Here is a 19,297-nt window from a genome sequence, read left to right as displayed (position 1 = left end):
CTCGATTTTGTCTATACGCATGTAATTTGTCGACGATGAAAGGATTCGTTCATCTGTTTGATATCACGCACACACGTTTCCTGTAATCGCCTTCGGAGGATCCTTTATCCTTTTCCTCCCTTGGCTCGGCGCGGTTTTATGATACCTTCTCGCGCGTCTGGTCATTATCATTTAGGGGAGTGGGAGACAGGCCTTTTTCCCAAATTAGATAAAAGTTGCTGAAAGCTATTGATGCTAATCTTGTTTACATTGCGTTCTTCGCTTTCTTGATTGTTCCGATAGAATAGATTAATATACATATGTCGGGATGAAATTATGATTAACATAAGTATTTTATGTCAATTGTGTTACGGATTTTTACTTTTTGTCTGATTGCGCATAAATTTTTTATACGATAACAGTATAACTGATTGTGAAGGAGAGAACAATATAGTGTCTAAATTATTTTTTGTTATAAAGTCTCAAATAATTTGAAAGATATTAAAATAGTATATGTTATTTTTTTTCAATAGCACTTTTAATAAATTTTTTAATAAATTCTCGAGTAATTTAATTTATCATTATTTCGCAAAATTAAAAAAAAAACCTTTATTTCTCATTTATTTTATATATTAGGTGTACAACTTTGTTCCGCCGGTTTTTTTTCCGAAATTCGAGGCTGTATTGTAAAAAACCGGTTATACATTTATGATTCAAAGTATTGTCCACTCCCAATGATCGTGCCAATTCTTTTTGACTTTGACTCGAGTCTTCATTAAGTAATGCCTCCAATTCTGCATCTACGAAAACCTTCTCTCTTCCACCGCTATGCCGGTCTTCGACGTGAAAATCACCGTTCTTGAAGCGTCGAAACCACTCACGACACGTTCTTTCACTAATAGCGGCTTCACCATAAGTATTTGAGAGCATTCGATGAGCCTCAGCCGCAGATTTCTTCATATTGAAGCAGAAAATTAAAACCTCCCACAAATGACGAGAATTTGGCTCGTAAACTGACATTTCCAATCGAGAATAACTTTATGATGCAGACACAAATCGACTAATGTTTCTATGGGGTTATGTTGACAGATGCCCAAGTTTATTGCATGACGTCTATGATCTATTGGGTTGAGTAAAAAGTCATTGCGCATTTTTTGTATGTTTTTCAAAGTCATTTATTTATATAAAGAACAAAGATCAATCAATGATATATTTTCCGTTTTGTTCGATGACCTTTTGCCATCTTTCGGTGAGCTTCATAATTCCCCGTTCGTAGAAGGACTTGTCTTTATTGGCGAAAAACTGAACAAGATGCTGATTTACCGCCTCATCTGAATTTAACGTTATTCCACGCAAGGAGTTTTGAAGAGAGCGAAACAAGTGGAAGTCTGACGGCGCAAGGTCAGGCGAGTATGCTGGGTGGGGCAACACATCCCATCCAAGCTCCAATAATTTTTGACGGGTCGTCAAAGATGTGTGTGGTCTCGCGTTGTCGTGATGGAACACAACTCCTTTACGATTGACAAGCTCCGGACGTTTCTGGATGACAGATTCGTTCAAACTGTTCAATTGCCGACAGTACACATCCGAATTGATTGTTCGGTTCCTTGGTAGGAGCTCAAAAAACACCATACCCTTCCAATCCCACCACACTGAGAGCATAACCTTCCTCTGATGAAGTTCTGCTTTTGAAGTCGTTGGAGGCGAATCATTACGTCGGGACCAAGACCGTTTGCATTCCACATTGTTGTAAACAATCCACTTCTCATCACCAGTTATCATTCGTTTTAAAAAAGGATCGTTTTCTTCACGTTTTATGAGCATATCGCAGATGTTTATACGCGCCGTCAAATGAACTTCTTTGAGTTCATGAGGAATCCAAATATCGAGCTTGCTTTCGTATCCCAGCTTCTTTAGGTGAACGTGAACACTTTTTTGACTGATTTTCAATGTTTCTGCAATCTCTTGTGTCGTGTAACGTGGGTTTGACTTGATCAATGCCTTTATTTTGTCGTCATCAACCTCGGAGGGCCTTCCTGACCGAGGAGCATCTTTGAGATCAAAATCACCAGCGCGGAATTTCTTGAACCAGTTTTGGCACTGACGTTCTTGTAGAGCATCGTCACCGTAAACTTTACGCAATTTTTCACAAGCTTGACGCGCGTTCTTCCCTTTACGGAAGTAAAACAGTAAAATATGGCGAAAATGCACAGTTTGGTCTTCTATCTTCAACTTGTTGTAAAATCTTCAAAACTCAACCAAATCGCTCAATTTTTTTTTTTAGAATGAAGTTTAAACCGTCAGCTGTTAAACAATATATGATAAAAATATGTGTGAATGACTCTAGTACTGCCAAAACTGAACTAATGCCATCTGTTGCAAAAATACACAATGACTTTTTACTCAACCCAATATTTATTTCGACCACTACTTACCGCTAAAGCCATCTATAGGAAAACGGCGGTAGCAAAGTTGTACACCTAATAAAATATCATGATTAAAATTGCTTTATTACGGGAGATGAGGATTACCGAGGTCTTTACATATATAAAGATGATCCCCTGCAATATATCCGATAACTGCGCTAGTATATCATATCCTAGATTACAGTGTTTGCCCCATATAAGATATTTTCCTTACGTAAAGAAACGTCGTATTCTCGGGGGATATAATGTTCATTGAAGCAGGATGCGCACGCGGGATTTCATCAGAATACGAGATACAGCTAGTGTTATATCTAATCTTGACACAAACTGCAGCTGCAGTCGCTTAAAATTATATATGGATTCCCTCTTCTTTCTTTCCCTGTATCGCTTTATGTATTTTCGACTACGTTAACGAGACGATAACGATGCTCCCCCGTCCGTCGATAATACGAGACAATGATACTTCCTTTGTCGCAATAAAAATTACTTCGTGTCCTTTTCCTCATAATTTTTATTTATATCTCATGTTATTACACAAACTATTGAAATTTATTGTAAACACAATATTCTCATACGTATGCTGCGCGATATCGGAAATCGCGTCTTTCGTCGATTTTTGCATCGGTATTGATATCTATTGGCGAATCTCGCTTATACGATACACTGGAAATTGATATGTCACATTGGCAGTCTTTATCTTGCTTAAATTAGATCGATGATAAAGATAAATATAAAAATAGGCAAAAAATAAGATAGAAATAGGAAGATAGCCGAAAGATAATATCTTAAATATAGAGACAAGTTTTTGAGTCAATGAATTCAATATAAATGTGAAATTTTATAGTATCAGGATGTTATTTATATAATTTATTTATTTTAAGCGAAATTATATAATAAAAATTATATTTTATTTATCAAAGATTTTTTATTTTCATATATATATAAGATCGTGTGTTTAGATAATTTTTGTATCTCGTCTCGTTCTCTATTGCCTACATGTTGTATTATAATAAAATAGAGAATGAGAGATACATTTAATTGAAACCTGGAATGAAAATCACGTGCGCTTTTATTTTTGAATGAATGACGGAAAAAGAAAAAAAAAATACAAAAAGCATTTGACTTACGAAAGATTTCAAATTTCAATTAATTATAATATGTTGTACGCTATATATGAAATATAATTAATCATGCAAAATCTAACAATAAGAGTAATTAAAATAATCAGAATTTTTAATTAAATGGCAGAGTCTTTTCACCTCTAAAACTCTAAATGCGAGAATAGCAAGTTCTCTATAAATGAATCCCCTACTACGAGATCCTGTGGAATCTCTCTCTCTCTCTCTCTCTCTCTCTCTCTCTCTCTCTCTCGCTGTTTCTTATTTTTATTCTTCTTTTTCACTACGAAATCGGCGCGGCAAAAGCGCGCGCGCTCTCTCTCTCTCTCTCTCTCTCTAACCCTGTTCGACCGCGCATCGCGAACACGGGGTATCGATCGATATCCGTTTTGTGCTCGAGAGGGAGGTAAATTTTCGCACAGCAACGAGATATATCCGGAAATAGGCCCGCGACATTAATAGACACCGGCAAACGGTGCACGGTAACCACCCTTTACTTTTCCGTCGCTCTCGCTCCCCTCCTCTCTTTCTCTCCCTCTTTTTCGCTCTGTCTCTCGGCCAAAGCGGAGCGATTTTCCAGGGCCGTAGCTTCGGATCGTCGTCTCTTGTACGGCAACGAGGAAGCTCGCTCGTACGTTCGTTCTTTCGCGATTATGAACACGCGGATTTATTGACGCTCGCCGATGCCTTTGCCCCGTTAAAGTATGCGCCGCTTCAGCTTCCTGTTGAAGTATCGGTAAACAAGCACAAGCGCCCTATCCTGTCTGTCAACGCGCCCCTATCTATTGCTTAAATGCCTCGAACGAGATCGACGAAGTCTTTTCACTTTAGCATGTAAATTATGCGTTTCGCATGTACGACATAACATTAAAAGCAATACTATTTCTCAATTTTTTTAACATTAAAAAATATTTATTCGTCTCGAGTTCATTGTATCATTAATATAAAATTAAAGCACAATTTCCGACAATATTATTAATTGTCCGCAAAATTACAGACACGTTCATTTCGGTAGCTTCGTAATTTTGAGAAACGATTTTGCGCTCGAAACAGTTTCGCGTTCCAAATTATGCTAATTTTGCGTCGCGAACGCGGAGATTATATTCGCCCTTTAATCCAAGAATATTAACGAAGAAGTTTGCATGTCGATGGCATTACTATAAGCGTTAAAACAGCCTATAGTTTGCGCGACGTACACACTGAGGAACATATTGTCAACTATCGATCGCGTTCCCCTTTACGCGCGGCACAACATTTTGCCTATCGAAAATCACAGCTGCTAATGCGACCAAGGATACAATATCGAGGACCGTAATTACATACATACACACACACTCGGCTCGGTGAATTTTCGTGATTGAATTCGCGGTTAACAACGTACGGCTCTCTTATCGCGTTCGATTCTCTGTTATACCGCCATTGTTTATCGATAGTATTAGATTCTTTGCTTTCTCAATTTTTGCTTTCGAACTTCTTTAATTAAACTTTTCCCATACCGTATGCTAAATAATAAATATATTAATTCGATTTTAGAGTAATAATGTACAAATATATTAATTATATTTAATATAATTAATAAGGTATTTTTGATCAGTGCTATAATATTATTGACTTATTTAATTATATTTAATTTATGCTGAATTTCATTTTTTTTGTGTCATATCTTTTTCATTTTTTTTTTAACATTTATATTTGATTTTAAATATGTTTAGTCGTTAATGTATCAAACATATGCTTAATTCGAGAGTGATCAAAAATTGAATGTAATTTATACTTCAACTGGGGCACGTTAATATGCTAGAGGCAACTCCATATTTCATCGAAATTATCAATAAATTTCTGCTAATTTAAAAAATCGATTTATCATATATATATATATATATATATATATATACAGGGTGTCCCATTTTAAAGGACCCACTCAAATATCTCAGAAACACTGCGTTAAATCGAAAAATGTTTCAAACAAAAGTTGTGTGGCTTCAAGGGGGCCATAAGATGGTGACAATGATTTGACCTTGGAAAATCATTTGAAGGTCATGTGAAGGTCAACTTTAAAATCTTAAATGGAAACCGCCATTTTTTATTTAGTATTCTTTCTGTAGCTGACATCGAGAGCTTTCCAAAACACTATAATAAAGTATTTTTTCATTAAGTACTTTTTGAGTTATTTTATATTTTAATCTGACATATTTTGATATAAAAAATAAAATATTTCGTAAAATATTCAGTTTTCGATAATTTTACCGTAATACTTCTATGTACAGAATAATAAGACAAATTAATTAGTGCCAAAAAAAAAAAAAAATTGTTTAAAAAAATACATTGTAAATAATTCTCTTAAAAACAATTTTTTTTTTTTATACTAATTGATTTGTCTCATTATTCTGTACATAGAAGTATTACGGTAAGATTATCGAAAACTAAATATTTTACGAGATATTTAATTTTTTATATCAAAATATGTCAGATTAAAATATAAAATAACTCAAAAAGTATTTAATAAAAAAAATACTTTATTATAGTGTTTTGGAAAGCTCTCGACATAAGCTATAAGAGTATGCAATAAAAAATAGGGGGTTCCATTAAGGAAATTAAAGGTGTCCTTCACTTGACCTTAACGATGCCATCCAAGGTCAAACCAATGACACCATCTTATGCTCCCCGCAAAACCATACAATTTTTGTTGAAAACGTTTTTCTCTAAAATGCTTAGCTTAAAAAAAAAAGATGTACGGGTGGTCTAGGACACCCTGTATATATTTATATTGAGACATATATTTTTCTAATATTGCAATAAACGTGACCATATGTTACCAATATATTGAGTTTTGTGCGTGACAGTTATTGATTTCACTTCATTAAAAAAAAAAAAAACTGTTATTTTAATCTCTCTTAATAAAATAATACAGAAAGATTTTTCGCAAAAGAACTTATTTTCAAAGCTAATAATAAATTATAAAGTTTTCAATAAAATTCCTTTTCAGACACTTCACTGAACAATGATACATACAATATTTCTATGTTAAAGAATAATCGCGCGCGGAAATAATTAAATAAACCAATTCGACGTCTTGTTATCTCGCTTTGATATCGCAAAATGTAGCCCACGGGCGATAGAAACGTCGCTCGTTAGCCGTTACATCACGCTTCGCGATACGATACGAATAAATGATATAGGGACCTCGGCTGGTATTGTGCATACTGTCGGTGAGATATAATACGCGATTTTTCGTATGTCAAGCTCCAGTTAGACGAAGTTATTCCTAAGTCGAGCTGGGGAACCCCCCCGACGACGACGACGGCGTGAGTATAGGCGCGTGTTCATGCCCACGCAGAAAGTCGAATAGAGACGTCTAAAAAAAAAAAAGCTAGGCCAAGACGAATCTCTCAACGGCCACGTTGTTAGGGCTATCAATAGTTCGGTCGTCGGCTTCAAGTACCTACTTACTTTACCCTCGAGTCTTTCACACAATGGCGTCGAGAGTAGGGTCAGGCACACAAATGGCGATCGCGTGAAGAAAAAAGAAAAAGATGTGTGTGTGTGTGTGTGTGTGTGTGTGTTCGAAAATCGTTGATGCAAGATTTACAAATGTATTCTTTAACTGATTTAATGTTCTTTTTCTTTTCTTTTATTTTATTTACTGAAGCGATTTAGCCTCGTGTGTTAGAAACTATTAATTTTACTTTCTTATAGAGGAAGCTTGATTTTTTTTCCCGGTTTTCTATGTGTTCAGAATGTTTAAAAACGTCGGAAAATTACATTTTAAAAAGATCTCCGTATGTATGTGTGTGCGTGTGTGTGTATATATAGGGTGTCCCATTTTAAAGGACCCACTCAAATATCTCAGAAACACTGCGTTAAATCGAAAAATGTTTCAAACAAAAGTTGTGTGGCTTCAAGGGGGCCATAAGATGTTGACAATGATTTGACCTTGGAAAATCATTTGAAGGTCATGTGAAGGTCAACTTTAAAATCTTAAATGGAAACCTCCATTTTTTATTTAGTATTCTTGTAGCTGACATCGAGAGCTTTCCAAAACACTATAATAAAATATCTTTTTATTAAGTACTTTTTGAGTTATTTTATATTTTAATCTGACATATTTTGATATTAAAAATAAAATATTTCGCAAAATATTCAGTTTTCAATAATTTTATCGTAATACTTTTATGTACAGAATAACGAGGCAAATCAATTAGTGCCAAGAAAAAACAAATAATTATTTAAAAAAATACATTGTAAATAATTTTCTTAAAAACAATTATTTTTTTATACTAATTGATTTGTCTCGTTATTCCGTACATAAAGGTATTACGGTAAGATTATCGAAAACTGAATATTTTACGAAATATTTTATTTTTTATATCAAAATATGTCAGATTAAAATATAAAATAACTCAAAAAGTACTTAATAAAAAAATACTGTATTATAGTGTTTTGGAAAGCTCTCAATGTCAGCTACAAGAATACTAAATAAAAAATGGGGGTTTCCATTTAAGATTTTAAAGTTGACCTTCACATGACCTTCAAATGATTTTCCAAGGTTAAATCATTGTCACCATCTTATGGCCCCCTTGAAGCCACACAACTTTTGTTTGAAACATTTTTCGATTTAACGCAGTGTTTCTGAGATATTTGAGTGGGTCCTTTAAAATGGGACACCCTGTATATATGGATTAACCGAAAATTCAGACGTCTGTAACTCAAGAACCGCTTGAGGTATAACCGTTGCAATTTGGCACACAAGTAAAGTGATACAGCACTTTTATTCCTTTTTTACAAAAATTCATACAGTATTTTAAGGCAGTTTCAATTTTTCAAGAAATGTCTGTGCAAGCTGTAATTTCCGCAAATTTTCAGATATCGGGCTAAATCTTTTAACATAAATAGAGTATCATTAAATGATGGTTGATATTGAATTTGACGAGAAATGGTGAAAGCGTTAATTTTTTTATGAAATTTTGAATTTTAATTTGAAATTTCTTTCAGATAAGTAAGTTTTTGAATTTAAAAAAAATATTTTCTAATATCCTAGGTGGGATTTGGCAATATTAGAAATATGGGCCCCCATGTCGGTCTGCCCCGACGAATTCTTTATATAAAAATATAAAAAAAAAAAAAAAAAAAAAAAAAAAAAAAAAAAGTGCAAATTAGAAATTTGCTTCTTCTTTATCTTTTTATTTCGCTCGAAAAGCTTTTTCTACGAGGAAGCTGAAATTGAAAAATCTGCTTTCTCTGAGGAGGAGCTTTGTGAAGAAGCAATGCGCGAGTTTCTAATTCGCACGATTTTTATATTTCTTTTATAACACTTTAATAAGAAGACCAAATCTTTATTTACACATATTACGGAAGTAGTATCTGCTTAATTTGCAAGATGACACGTTCAAATATTTTTTCTTAGCAATAAAAATAAAAATTCTTTTCATAGTTCGCGAAATAACGTACATTCGAATACGATTTTTTTTCTCGCAAGTCTAAACTATGTAATCCCCAGAGGCAGACCCTGTCGTAAGAAAATGAAGGCGGTAAATGCAATTCTCGTCGAGGATCAATGGGTGTGCTGCCGATTGCGCAATTTTTGCCAACTCATCCTTAACAAGGGTTGTCTTATCGAGCACAGCGTCAATTCAACGGCGAGTTGCGTTGTAGTTTTTGCCCGCCAGGAAGTCGCCTTAAGCTCGACCTAACAACAGCTTCGGGATATCGAGCGATGAGCGTGTAAGTTATTCGCGCCAGGGGGAAGGGGGGGGAGAAGGGGGGAGCGAACAGGGCACCGACCCTTGAAACTGTACGTTCAAGTGTTCCAGAAACCTGAAAATCGCCGATTTAATCCACGATGGGTCGTCCGGGTGATCGCGCTATACCTAATCTGAAAATTATGACAACCGTCTCGTTTTGGTAAGCAATGCGATAATATTGTCACGACGAAAGTGCACGTAAATATAATAATATATGCAGCTGCTACCTGCGGTGCAACAATGGGGGAGGTAAAACGCGAAATTTGGGAATTTGGTAATTTTGCGTGGAAGGAAATATTAATGTCTCAAATGTAAGATAATTTAGAATATTTAAGAAATAGTTGAAATTGTGCAATAATAATTTATATAACACACACACACACACGCGCGCGCGCGCGCTCTGGATATATAAAGTATAAATAATACGGGATATTTAATGAAGAATTCATAGGGAATTTGTCCAAGAAAAAGATTGCTCCCAAAAATTTCAAGAATTGTTGATTCATTCATATTCAGTCTTAAAATTAAACATCCGTTTATCTCTATCATAATATTAAAAATAATATTTAAAAAAAACCATAAATAACTTTTGACAATTTCTGACTTTTTCGGTATTTTCTACTTATTTATTTCTGACTTTTTATCGCTGACCGTTTTGTATTTTTTATTTTATTCATTTATGTATCGAAAGAATCCAGTCGAGGACAGAAACGTTTTCGTTTATCATTTATATTATTAGGTGTACAACTTTGCTTCCGCCGTTTTCCTATAGATGACTTTAGCGGTAAGTAGTGGTCGAAATAAATAGATCATAGACGTCGTGCAATAAACTTGGGCATCTGTCAACATAATCCCATAGAAACATTAGTCGATTTGTGTCTGCATCATAAAGTTATTCTCGATTGAAAGTGTCAGTTTACGAGCCAAATTCTCGTCATTTGCGGGAGGTTTTAATTTTCTGCTTCAATATGAAGAAATCTGCGGCTGAGGCTCATCGAATGCTCTTAAATACTTATGGTGAAGCCGCTATTAGTGAAAGAACGTGTCGTGAGTGGTTTCGACGCTTCAAGAACGGTGATTCTCACGTCGAAGACCGGCATAGCGGTGGAAGAGAGAAGGTTTTCGAAGATGCAGGATTGTAGGCATTACTTAATGAAGACTCGAGTCAAAGTCAAAAAGAATTGGCACGATCATTGGGAGTGGACAATACTTTGAATCATAAATGTATAACCAGTTTTTTACAATAAAGCCTTGAATTTCGGGAAAAAAACGGCGGAAGCAAAGTTGTACACCTAATATTTATTTATTTTTTACGATTCGCGTTTTTTGTTATCATTATTTATATGGGAATGAGAATTTTTTTTTTTTTTTTTTTTAAATGAATTTTCTTCCATTAAGATATTTGTGAATTGTACGATTTTTATGACTTGAATTATTGCACGGACATCCGCTCCTTAAACCTATTTATTTATCTTGCAAAAATAATATATTATGACAATCTCAATCGATATTGAAAGTGCATTACGTAAATAAATAATGCAAAATTTAGAAAATGGCCTAGGGAATGGCTCGAGGCTAGGATTAGACGCTCTGAGGAGAAAAAAAAAAAAATAAGATAAAATAAAATTGTCGATCGAAACGTCGCACGTGTTATCATTAAATGCCACGTTTGTCGTCTCTCCGCGCCCCATCTTCCTCCCTCGCTGGCTTATTTCTGGACGGAGTTTCCGGGCGAAGCAGCGAGAGCGCATCGATCGATCCTCTACCCTCGACGAAAGAGAGTTTTCCCCCTGCAGCCCTCTCGCATATATATTCGTCCTTACGATATTCCCCGGCGTGCATATGGAAAATCAGATCCGACGAGTGCGAAAGGCGAAAAACGTGTGGCAGCGGTCGCGTCGGGGACTCCCCGAGACGAAATGCATCGTCGCGCGTGAGAATTTCCCGCTTGGCTTCGAGTGCACGCATGCATTAAGCGACTGCATTACGCAGAACACTTGCGTGTGCATTCCATTAAAATCGGCGGAATTTCACAATACGAAAAGATTGAGACTAGTCGACAAATTGCAATTGCGTGCGCTCTTTATTAAGACGGTGAACGCGCGGGTCAATAATTTAATCGCGTTCAACATGTCGCGAGAAAAATATCGTCCAATCGTGCTCTGCGCGATAATTTACACGTTCCCGGGTAGTTTTTGTGGAGCCACCCCATTCGTAACCTACTTCCGGATCTCTTTAGATAGATGTCTAAAAATGCAAGGACGCTAAAAGCGCACGAATCGCTTGGTATCTTCGACATTAAATAACCAATTCATTGATATTTTTCTATACAGGGTGTTCCCAATTTAAACATCAAAACTTCGGCAGCATATAGGGGACCGATAAACTAAGACAAAGGATCCTTTAGAGATTTGCTCGTTTCTGCTTCTGTTTTGAAGAAAATCGCGGAAAATGAAACGAATAATTTTCACGAAAAAAACTTAAAGCAATATTAAAATTATTATTAGGTTAGGTCGAAAAAGTACCGTGAAATAAAAATTGTAGGGGATGGATATTAAGAAAGGGAGTGAGATAAAATCGTCGTAAGAAAATTAGATTTAGAGACAAAATTTCGCGTTGTGTCGAGTATTTATTTAAAATCCTCTTTATTTTATCTCAGGAGTATTTTAATTCACTCTCTTTTCTTAATTTTATAACTTTACAACTTTTATTTCATGATTCTTTTTGATAAACTTGATAATTTTAGAGTTGTTTTAAGTTTTTTGGGTGAAAATTTTTCGTTTTTTTTTTTTTTTTTATTTTCTTCAAAACAAAGCGAAAACGAGCAAAAGGACTTTTTGTCTTTCGTTTATCGGTCCCCTACACGCTTTCGAAGTTTTGACGTTTAAATTGGGGACACCCTGTATAAATCGGTGTACTATTAGATGCATCTAATAACAACAATCAGCATAAATCTCTATTTTGAAAACGAAATTATGCATGAATAGTTTAATTGATTTTAATTTTTCACCCTTTTATCTCGAATGGTGACTGACTGAATTTTGATATAATGATATGCAAATATAACGCGAGCATAAATCGAGTTTATTTAATACAGTTTAGAATTAATTATCCCGTATTATTTATACTCTATATATCCGGCGCACACATACACATATATTATATACATTATATTACTAAAGTTTTCAACTCTTTTTTAAGTATTTTTAAAAATATTTTGTATATTATACAATTTTTATGCATATAATAACGATTTTCTCCAATCACGTTTTCCTTAAGGTAATCCCCTTCCGTTAAGTCATCTCGGTCTTTTCCGCGAGCTTTTTTCCGACTGTACCAAGGGTATCAAAGCTTTGTCGGCGCGTTGGCCGGAAGACCGAGCAGATTCGAAGCATTAGCACGGCCCGATGGAAGAGAGAGAGAGAGAGAGAGAGAGAGAGAGAGAGAGAGAGAGAGAGAGAGACGTTTACCCCACGTTATAGCGCTTCGCGTGCCACCCCCGCGTTGAAATTGCCCCGCGTGTCTTTTCAAGCCTGTCGTCTCTGTCAGTCGCATAGTTACTATCTTTTAAAAACTTGGACAAAGATTTACCTTTGACAATAGAAGTTTTTCCATTAACGTATTATAATTTATATAACGGAAAGACTATTCAAAATATATTATAAGATCTCTTATAATATATTTTGATTATTTCAATAAACTGATATAAATGTGGCGGCTCGAGAAACCACCACAATTACGCACGAACGACCCGGTAGACGCGCGAACGAATTCTCACGCGCGGAGCACGTGAAACCCGCGCGCGAGCACCGCGCGAGCCACGAAGGCTTACCGTGAGGCGGCCACGAGCGGGAGTGGGCGCCAGCAAGTGAAATCCAGTGAGTGGGGCTTATAAGACGGCGCACGGCGAGAAGCCTTCAATTCGCAGCCCGCTCTGACTGCGGAGAGGACCTCCTGCCCGTCAGTCAGTTCGAGCTCACGAATTCTTTTGAATTAGCGACAGCCTACGCTGCCTCCTGTAGTACCACAGGACCTGAGTCTTCCTCGACCACAGCTGCCTCCCACTTCACCCGGGACTAGTCGACAGCCCATCAGTGAGGGAGAAAAGACACCAGGACTTACAGGCAACCATACGTGTACGAGCTTCAGGGAGTGGACGCTACACCCGATAGAGCTGGCGCCTGTGGAATTCACCCGACCACCACGCTTTTTCCTGAGTCAGTGGGACATCAGGGTACGGCGATACACATCACCATCGACGCCGTGGAACCTGCCGCCACCGCTATTATCACCGCTAGCGGCCTCTCCACTTCACCATCGAGACAGTTGGACACAGTCACAACCGGCAATACGAATCCATCGCGGTACTCAATACCCCTCACGGGAAGTAGCGGACAGCGGTACTCAATCTGACAGTGACTGGGAGACCAACACCCAGGAAGCGGCTACGCAGACAGGGACGGACCGGGAAGAGCCTGGCTATACGCACCCCAGGACTACACCAACTCTTCCATCCTCGCCCGAGCTACTGCGCATCGGTTCCCTCCACGTAACCAAAGCCGAGCCGCGTATCACTTGGCGGGAACGCACACCGCGTTAACCCGTAAACGGCCCTTTTCAGGGCCACCACAAACCAAATAACTGTAAATATACTATAAATACATTTTATCATTGACAATTAGAAAAGAAGTCTCGTGATTGACTTCACCTCTGTACGCTCGACCTATCCCTCGCGCCATCTTCTGAAGGCGAACACGCCTCTACGAATCCCCATAGCTGGTGACCACCGACGCGGAAGATGCCAAGGGATCCGGAGAAGACAAGCATCGTCGACGACGACAGCACGAGCGTCAACAAGATCGGCATAAGAGTACCACCATTCTGGCCGGAGGATGCGGAGCTATGGTTCGCGCAGCTGGAAGGAACATTCATCTCATGCGACATAACAGACGACGCAACGAGATACGCATACGTCCTCTCGAGGATAGAGCCGAAGCAAGCCAGGGAAATCAAAGACATCATCACCCAGCCGCTACTAAAACAGAAATACGAAGCAATAAAGAAGGCTTTAATTCAGAGACTCACGGCATCCCAGGATCAAAGAATCAAACAGCTCCTCGAACATGAAGAGCTGGGAGATAGAAAGCCCTCGCAGTTTCTCCGCCACCTCAAAACCCTGGCCGGCATAACGGTTTCGGACGAACTACTGCGTACATTATGGCTAGGTCGATTGCCAACGCAAATGCAGGCCATTTTAGCAGTCAGGGCGCAAGACAAACTGGAAGACGTCGCAGAACAGGCCGATAGAATACATGAGATAGGCAATAGACCAATGGAGGTAGCAACCATGCAAGGGGTAGTCACGCCAGCACGAACGACATGGGAAACGCAAATAGACGCATTAAGAGATCAAGTCGCTGCCTTGACAACACAGGTCACAAAAATGACTAGGAAGTTCCAAAGAGAACAGCAAGGGAAACGACCACGAAGCCAATCGAGAGACCGACAACGTAGCAGGACACCAAGAAGAGAAGGCATCTGCTACTACCACCGACGCTTCGGAGCAGAAGCCAAGAAATGCACGACCCCGTGCTCGTTCAAAAAGGAAAACGAGGAAGCCAGTCGCTGATGGCGGCAAGCGACATAGGCTCAGAACCACGCCGCCTATATATGACGGACCGGAAGACGAAAATAAGATATTTAATCGATACCGGATCTGACATAAGCGTCTACCCACGGGCAAGAACACAAGGCCGGAAACAGGCGGAAACATATCAACTATTCGCAGCAAACGGATCAACAATATCCACCTACGGAGCAACAACCATACAACCAGACTTCGGGCTACGTAGGGCATTCCCATGGCGATTCATAATAGCCGACGTCACTCAGCCAATAATAGGGTCAGACTTCTTATCGCACTATCACCTCCTACCGGATGTAAGGAATAAGAAGCTAATCGACGGAAAAACAGGCCTCGCGGCACACGGATCAAAAGGCAACCATAAAATAAACTCCATCAAAGCAGTAGCTGGGGAAACAAAATATGACAGCATAATAAAAGAGTACCCAGGAATAACGCGACCAAACGGAAGGAGCCAGACAGTCAAACACAACACAGTCCATTACATACAAACCACCGCGGGACAACCAGAAGCATGCAGACCAAGAAGACTATCTCCAGAGAAACTACACATCGCAAGGACGGAATTCGACCTACTGCTGCAGGAAGGAATAATCCAGCCATCGAAAAGCCCATGGTCAGCACCACTTCATATGGTGCCCAAGGGAAAAGAAGCGTGGCGACCGTGCGGAGATTATAGAAGATTGAACACACGCACAATACCAGATAGTTATCCGATACCGCACATAGAGGACTTCGCGCAAACACTGCACAAGAAAAAAGTTTTTTCAACGCTCGACCTAGTAAGAGCATATAACCAAATTCCGGTACATGAAGAAGACGTGCCGAAGACAGCAATCACCACGCCATTCGGACTATACGAATTCAAATTCATGCCGTTTGGACTTCGAAATGCAGCACAAACCTTCCAAAGATTCATTAACGAAATAATAAGGGGACTAGATTTCTGCTATGCATACATAGATGACATATTGGTAGCATCAGCAACAGAAAAAGAACACGAAAAGCACATGAGGGAACTTTTCACCCGACTAGAAACCAACGGGGTGAGAATTAACCCAGCCAAGTGCACCTTCGCAGCCGCACAGGTCAAATTCTTGGGCTACCTGGTCTCAGCAGAAGGCACCGTACCGCTACCAGAGAAGGTGGAAGCAATAAAAAACTTCCCTTCTCCAAAGACGGTCAAACACATGCGACAGTTTCTGGAAACCATCAACTTCTACAGACGTTTCATCCCAGGAGCAGCAAAGGACCAAGCAACATTGAGCGAAGTATTAAGAGGACCAAAGAAGAGAGGACAACAACCAATCCAATGGACGACAGAAATGGAAGAAGCATTTGTCAATTGCAAAAACAGTCTATCTAGAGCAGCACTCCTAGCACACCCAGATCCAACAGCAGAACTGACCGTAACAACGGACGCCTCGGACATAGCACTAGGAGCGGTCATTCAACAGAAAGTTAAAGGGGAATGGCAACCACTAGCATTCCTAAGCAAAAAACTCAGCAGACCACAAACGAAGTACAGTCCATACGATCGAGAGCTACTGGCTATATACACAGCGATCAAACATTTTCGCCATATGCTAGAAGGGAGACAGTTCATTGTATACACAGACCATAAACCAATCATCTACGCATTTGACCAAGATCCGCTAAGAAGCTCACCACGCCAAGCACGACACTTGGAGTACATCGGCCAATTTACAACAGACATTCGCCACATAGCAGGGAAAGAAAACGTAATAGCCGACACACTCTCCAGAGTAGAAGCAATAGAAAAGGCAGTTAATTTCGAAGAATTGGCAGAAGCACAAGCGGAAGACACGGAAATGCAAGAGATGACGAAAAAGAAACAAAGTCTGCTGCTCACGAAAGTCGCAATACCGGGATCGACAATAACATTGTACTGCGACACGTCAACACCGATAACACGACCATACGTGCCACAACAATTCAGGAGGAGAATATTCAACTCCCTACACAGCCTAGCTCATCCAGGAGCAAAGGCATCAGCGAAACTAATAGCGCAAAGATATGTATGGCCAAGGGTACAACAAGATTGCAGCAGATGGGCCAAAACTTGCATGCAATGCCAACGAGCAAAAATCACACGACACAACATAGCACCGATAGGAGAGTTTGATCCACCAACAAGACGCTTCCAGCACATACATATGGACATAGTCGGACCAATGCCAACATCCAATAACAAACGCTACTGCCTCACCATAATAGACCGTTTCACAAGATGGCCGGAGGCGATCCCACTAACAGACATTACGGCAGAAACGATAGCAAGGCACCTGTTCATAAACTGGATTACGCGATTCGGTGCTCCGGAAAGAATCACGACCGACCAAGGAAGACAATTCGAAGCAGATCTTTTCAAACATCTAACGCAAATGACAGGCTCAAAACATATAAGGACAACAGCATACCACCCGGCAGCGAACGGGATGATAGAACGTTTCCACAGGCAATTAAAAGCAGCCATCAAATGCCATCAAACAGAAGACTGGACAGAAATTCTCCCAGTCGTATTGATGGGCATCAGGGCCGCCTGGAAGGAAGACATAAACGCAACAACGGCAGAGTTGGTCTACGGAGAACCGATGAGGTTACCTGGACAATTCTTAGCAGGAAAAAGCAATGACACAGAAGACAAAACCAGCCTCGTGAACAGACTACGAAGCATCATGACAAAACTCAGCCCAGCCATCAAAAGGCATGGACAACGAGCGACGTTCATCTACAAAGACATGGACAAAGCAGCAAAAGTTTTCGTGCGACACAACGCACCATCAGGAGCACTACAACCGCCATACGACGGACCTTATGAAGTTCTACACAGAAACGAAAAAACATACAAAATACGGATGAACAACAAAACAGTCAACGTATCAATAGACAGGCTGAAACCAGCGTATACCATGGAAGAAGAAGAAGAAGGACCACAAGCCACTAGCCAAGAAACAACAGTACGACCAGCCACGACAAGAAGCGGACGAGTATCTCGCCCGCCAATCAGGTTCAACACTTAGGAGGCTTCCATACAACCAAGGGGGTCCTGTGGCGGCTCGAGAAACCACCACAATTACGCACGAACGACCCGGTAGACGCGCGAACGAATTCTCACGCGCGGAGCACGTGAAACCCGCGCGCGAGCACCGCGCGAGCCACGAAGGCTTACCGTGAGGCGGCCACGAGCGGGAGTGGGCGCCAGCAAGTGAAATCCAGTGAGTGGGGCTTATAAGACGGCGCACGGCGAGAAGCCTTCAATTCGCAGCCCGCTCTGACTGCGGAGAGGACCTCCTGCCCGTCAGTCAGTTCGAGCTCACGAATTCTTTTGAATTAGCGACAGCCTACGCTGCCTCCTGTAGTACCACAGGACCTGAGTCTTCCTCGACCACAGCTGCCTCCCACTTCACCCGGGACTAGTCGACAGCCCATCAGTGAGGGAGAAAAGACACCAGGACTTACAGGCAACCATACGTGTACGAGCTTCAGGGAGTGGACGCTACACCCGATAGAGCTGGCGCCTGTGGAATTCACCCGACCACCACGCTTTTTCCTGAGTCAGTGGGACATCAGGGTACGGCGATACACATCACCATCGACGCCGTGGAACCTGCCGCCACCGCTATTATCACCGCTAGCGGCCTCTCCACTTCACCATCGAGACAGTTGGACACAGTCACAACCGGCAATACGAATCCATCGCGGTACTCAATACCCCTCACGGGAAGTAGCGGACAGCGGTACTCAATCTGACAGTGACTGGGAGACCAACACCCAGGAAGCGGCTACGCAGACAGGGACGGACCGGGAAGAGCCTGGCTATACGCACCCCAGGACTACACCAACTCTTCCATCCTCGCCCGAGCTACTGCGCATCGGTTCCCTCCACGTAACCAAAGCCGAGCCGCGTATCACTTGGCGGGAACGCACACCGCGTTAACCCGTAAACGGCCCTTTTCAGGGCCACCACAAACCAAATAACTGTAAATATACTATAAATACATTTTATCATTGACAATTAGAAAAGAAGTCTCGTGATTGACTTCACCTCTGTACGCTCGACCTATCCCTCGCGCCATCTTCTGAAGGCGAACACGCCTCTACGAATCCCCATATAAATATATTATAATATTTTTCATAATATATTTTTATTATTTCAATAAATTGATATAAATATATTATAATATTTTTTATAATATATTTTTATTATTTCAATAAATTGATATAAATATATTATAATATTTTTCATAATATATTTTTATTATTTCAATAAATTGATATAAATATATTATAATATTTTTCATAATATATTTTTATTATTTCAATAAATTGATATAAATATATTATAATATTTTTCATAATATATTT

At 39.7% G+C, this 19,297-nt stretch overlaps 2 protein-coding genes across 5 annotated transcripts in view; both read left to right on the top strand.

Annotated features, from left to right (window-relative positions):
- Positions 1–19,297, top strand: part of Src64b (Tyrosine-protein kinase Src64B) — a 61,192-nt gene that overhangs the window by 21,004 nt on the left and 20,891 nt on the right. The gene's annotated exons all lie outside the window — the stretch shown is intronic.
- LOC138938355 (uncharacterized) lies at positions 14,063–14,893 on the top strand. The gene has a single exon (XM_070305273.1). It carries the CDS (start codon positions 14,063–14,065, stop codon positions 14,891–14,893), a length of 831 nt encoding a protein of 276 aa, XP_070161374.1.

This window comes from Polyergus mexicanus, unplaced genomic scaffold, assembly GCF_030449975.1.
Source record: "Polyergus mexicanus isolate NDT 795.1 unplaced genomic scaffold, iyPolMexi1.0 SCAF_12, whole genome shotgun sequence".
Taxonomy (NCBI): Eukaryota; Metazoa; Arthropoda; class Insecta; order Hymenoptera; family Formicidae; genus Polyergus; species Polyergus mexicanus.
The sequence above is the reverse complement of the archived record's forward strand: the minus strand, read 5'-3'. Positions and strand labels throughout refer to the sequence as shown.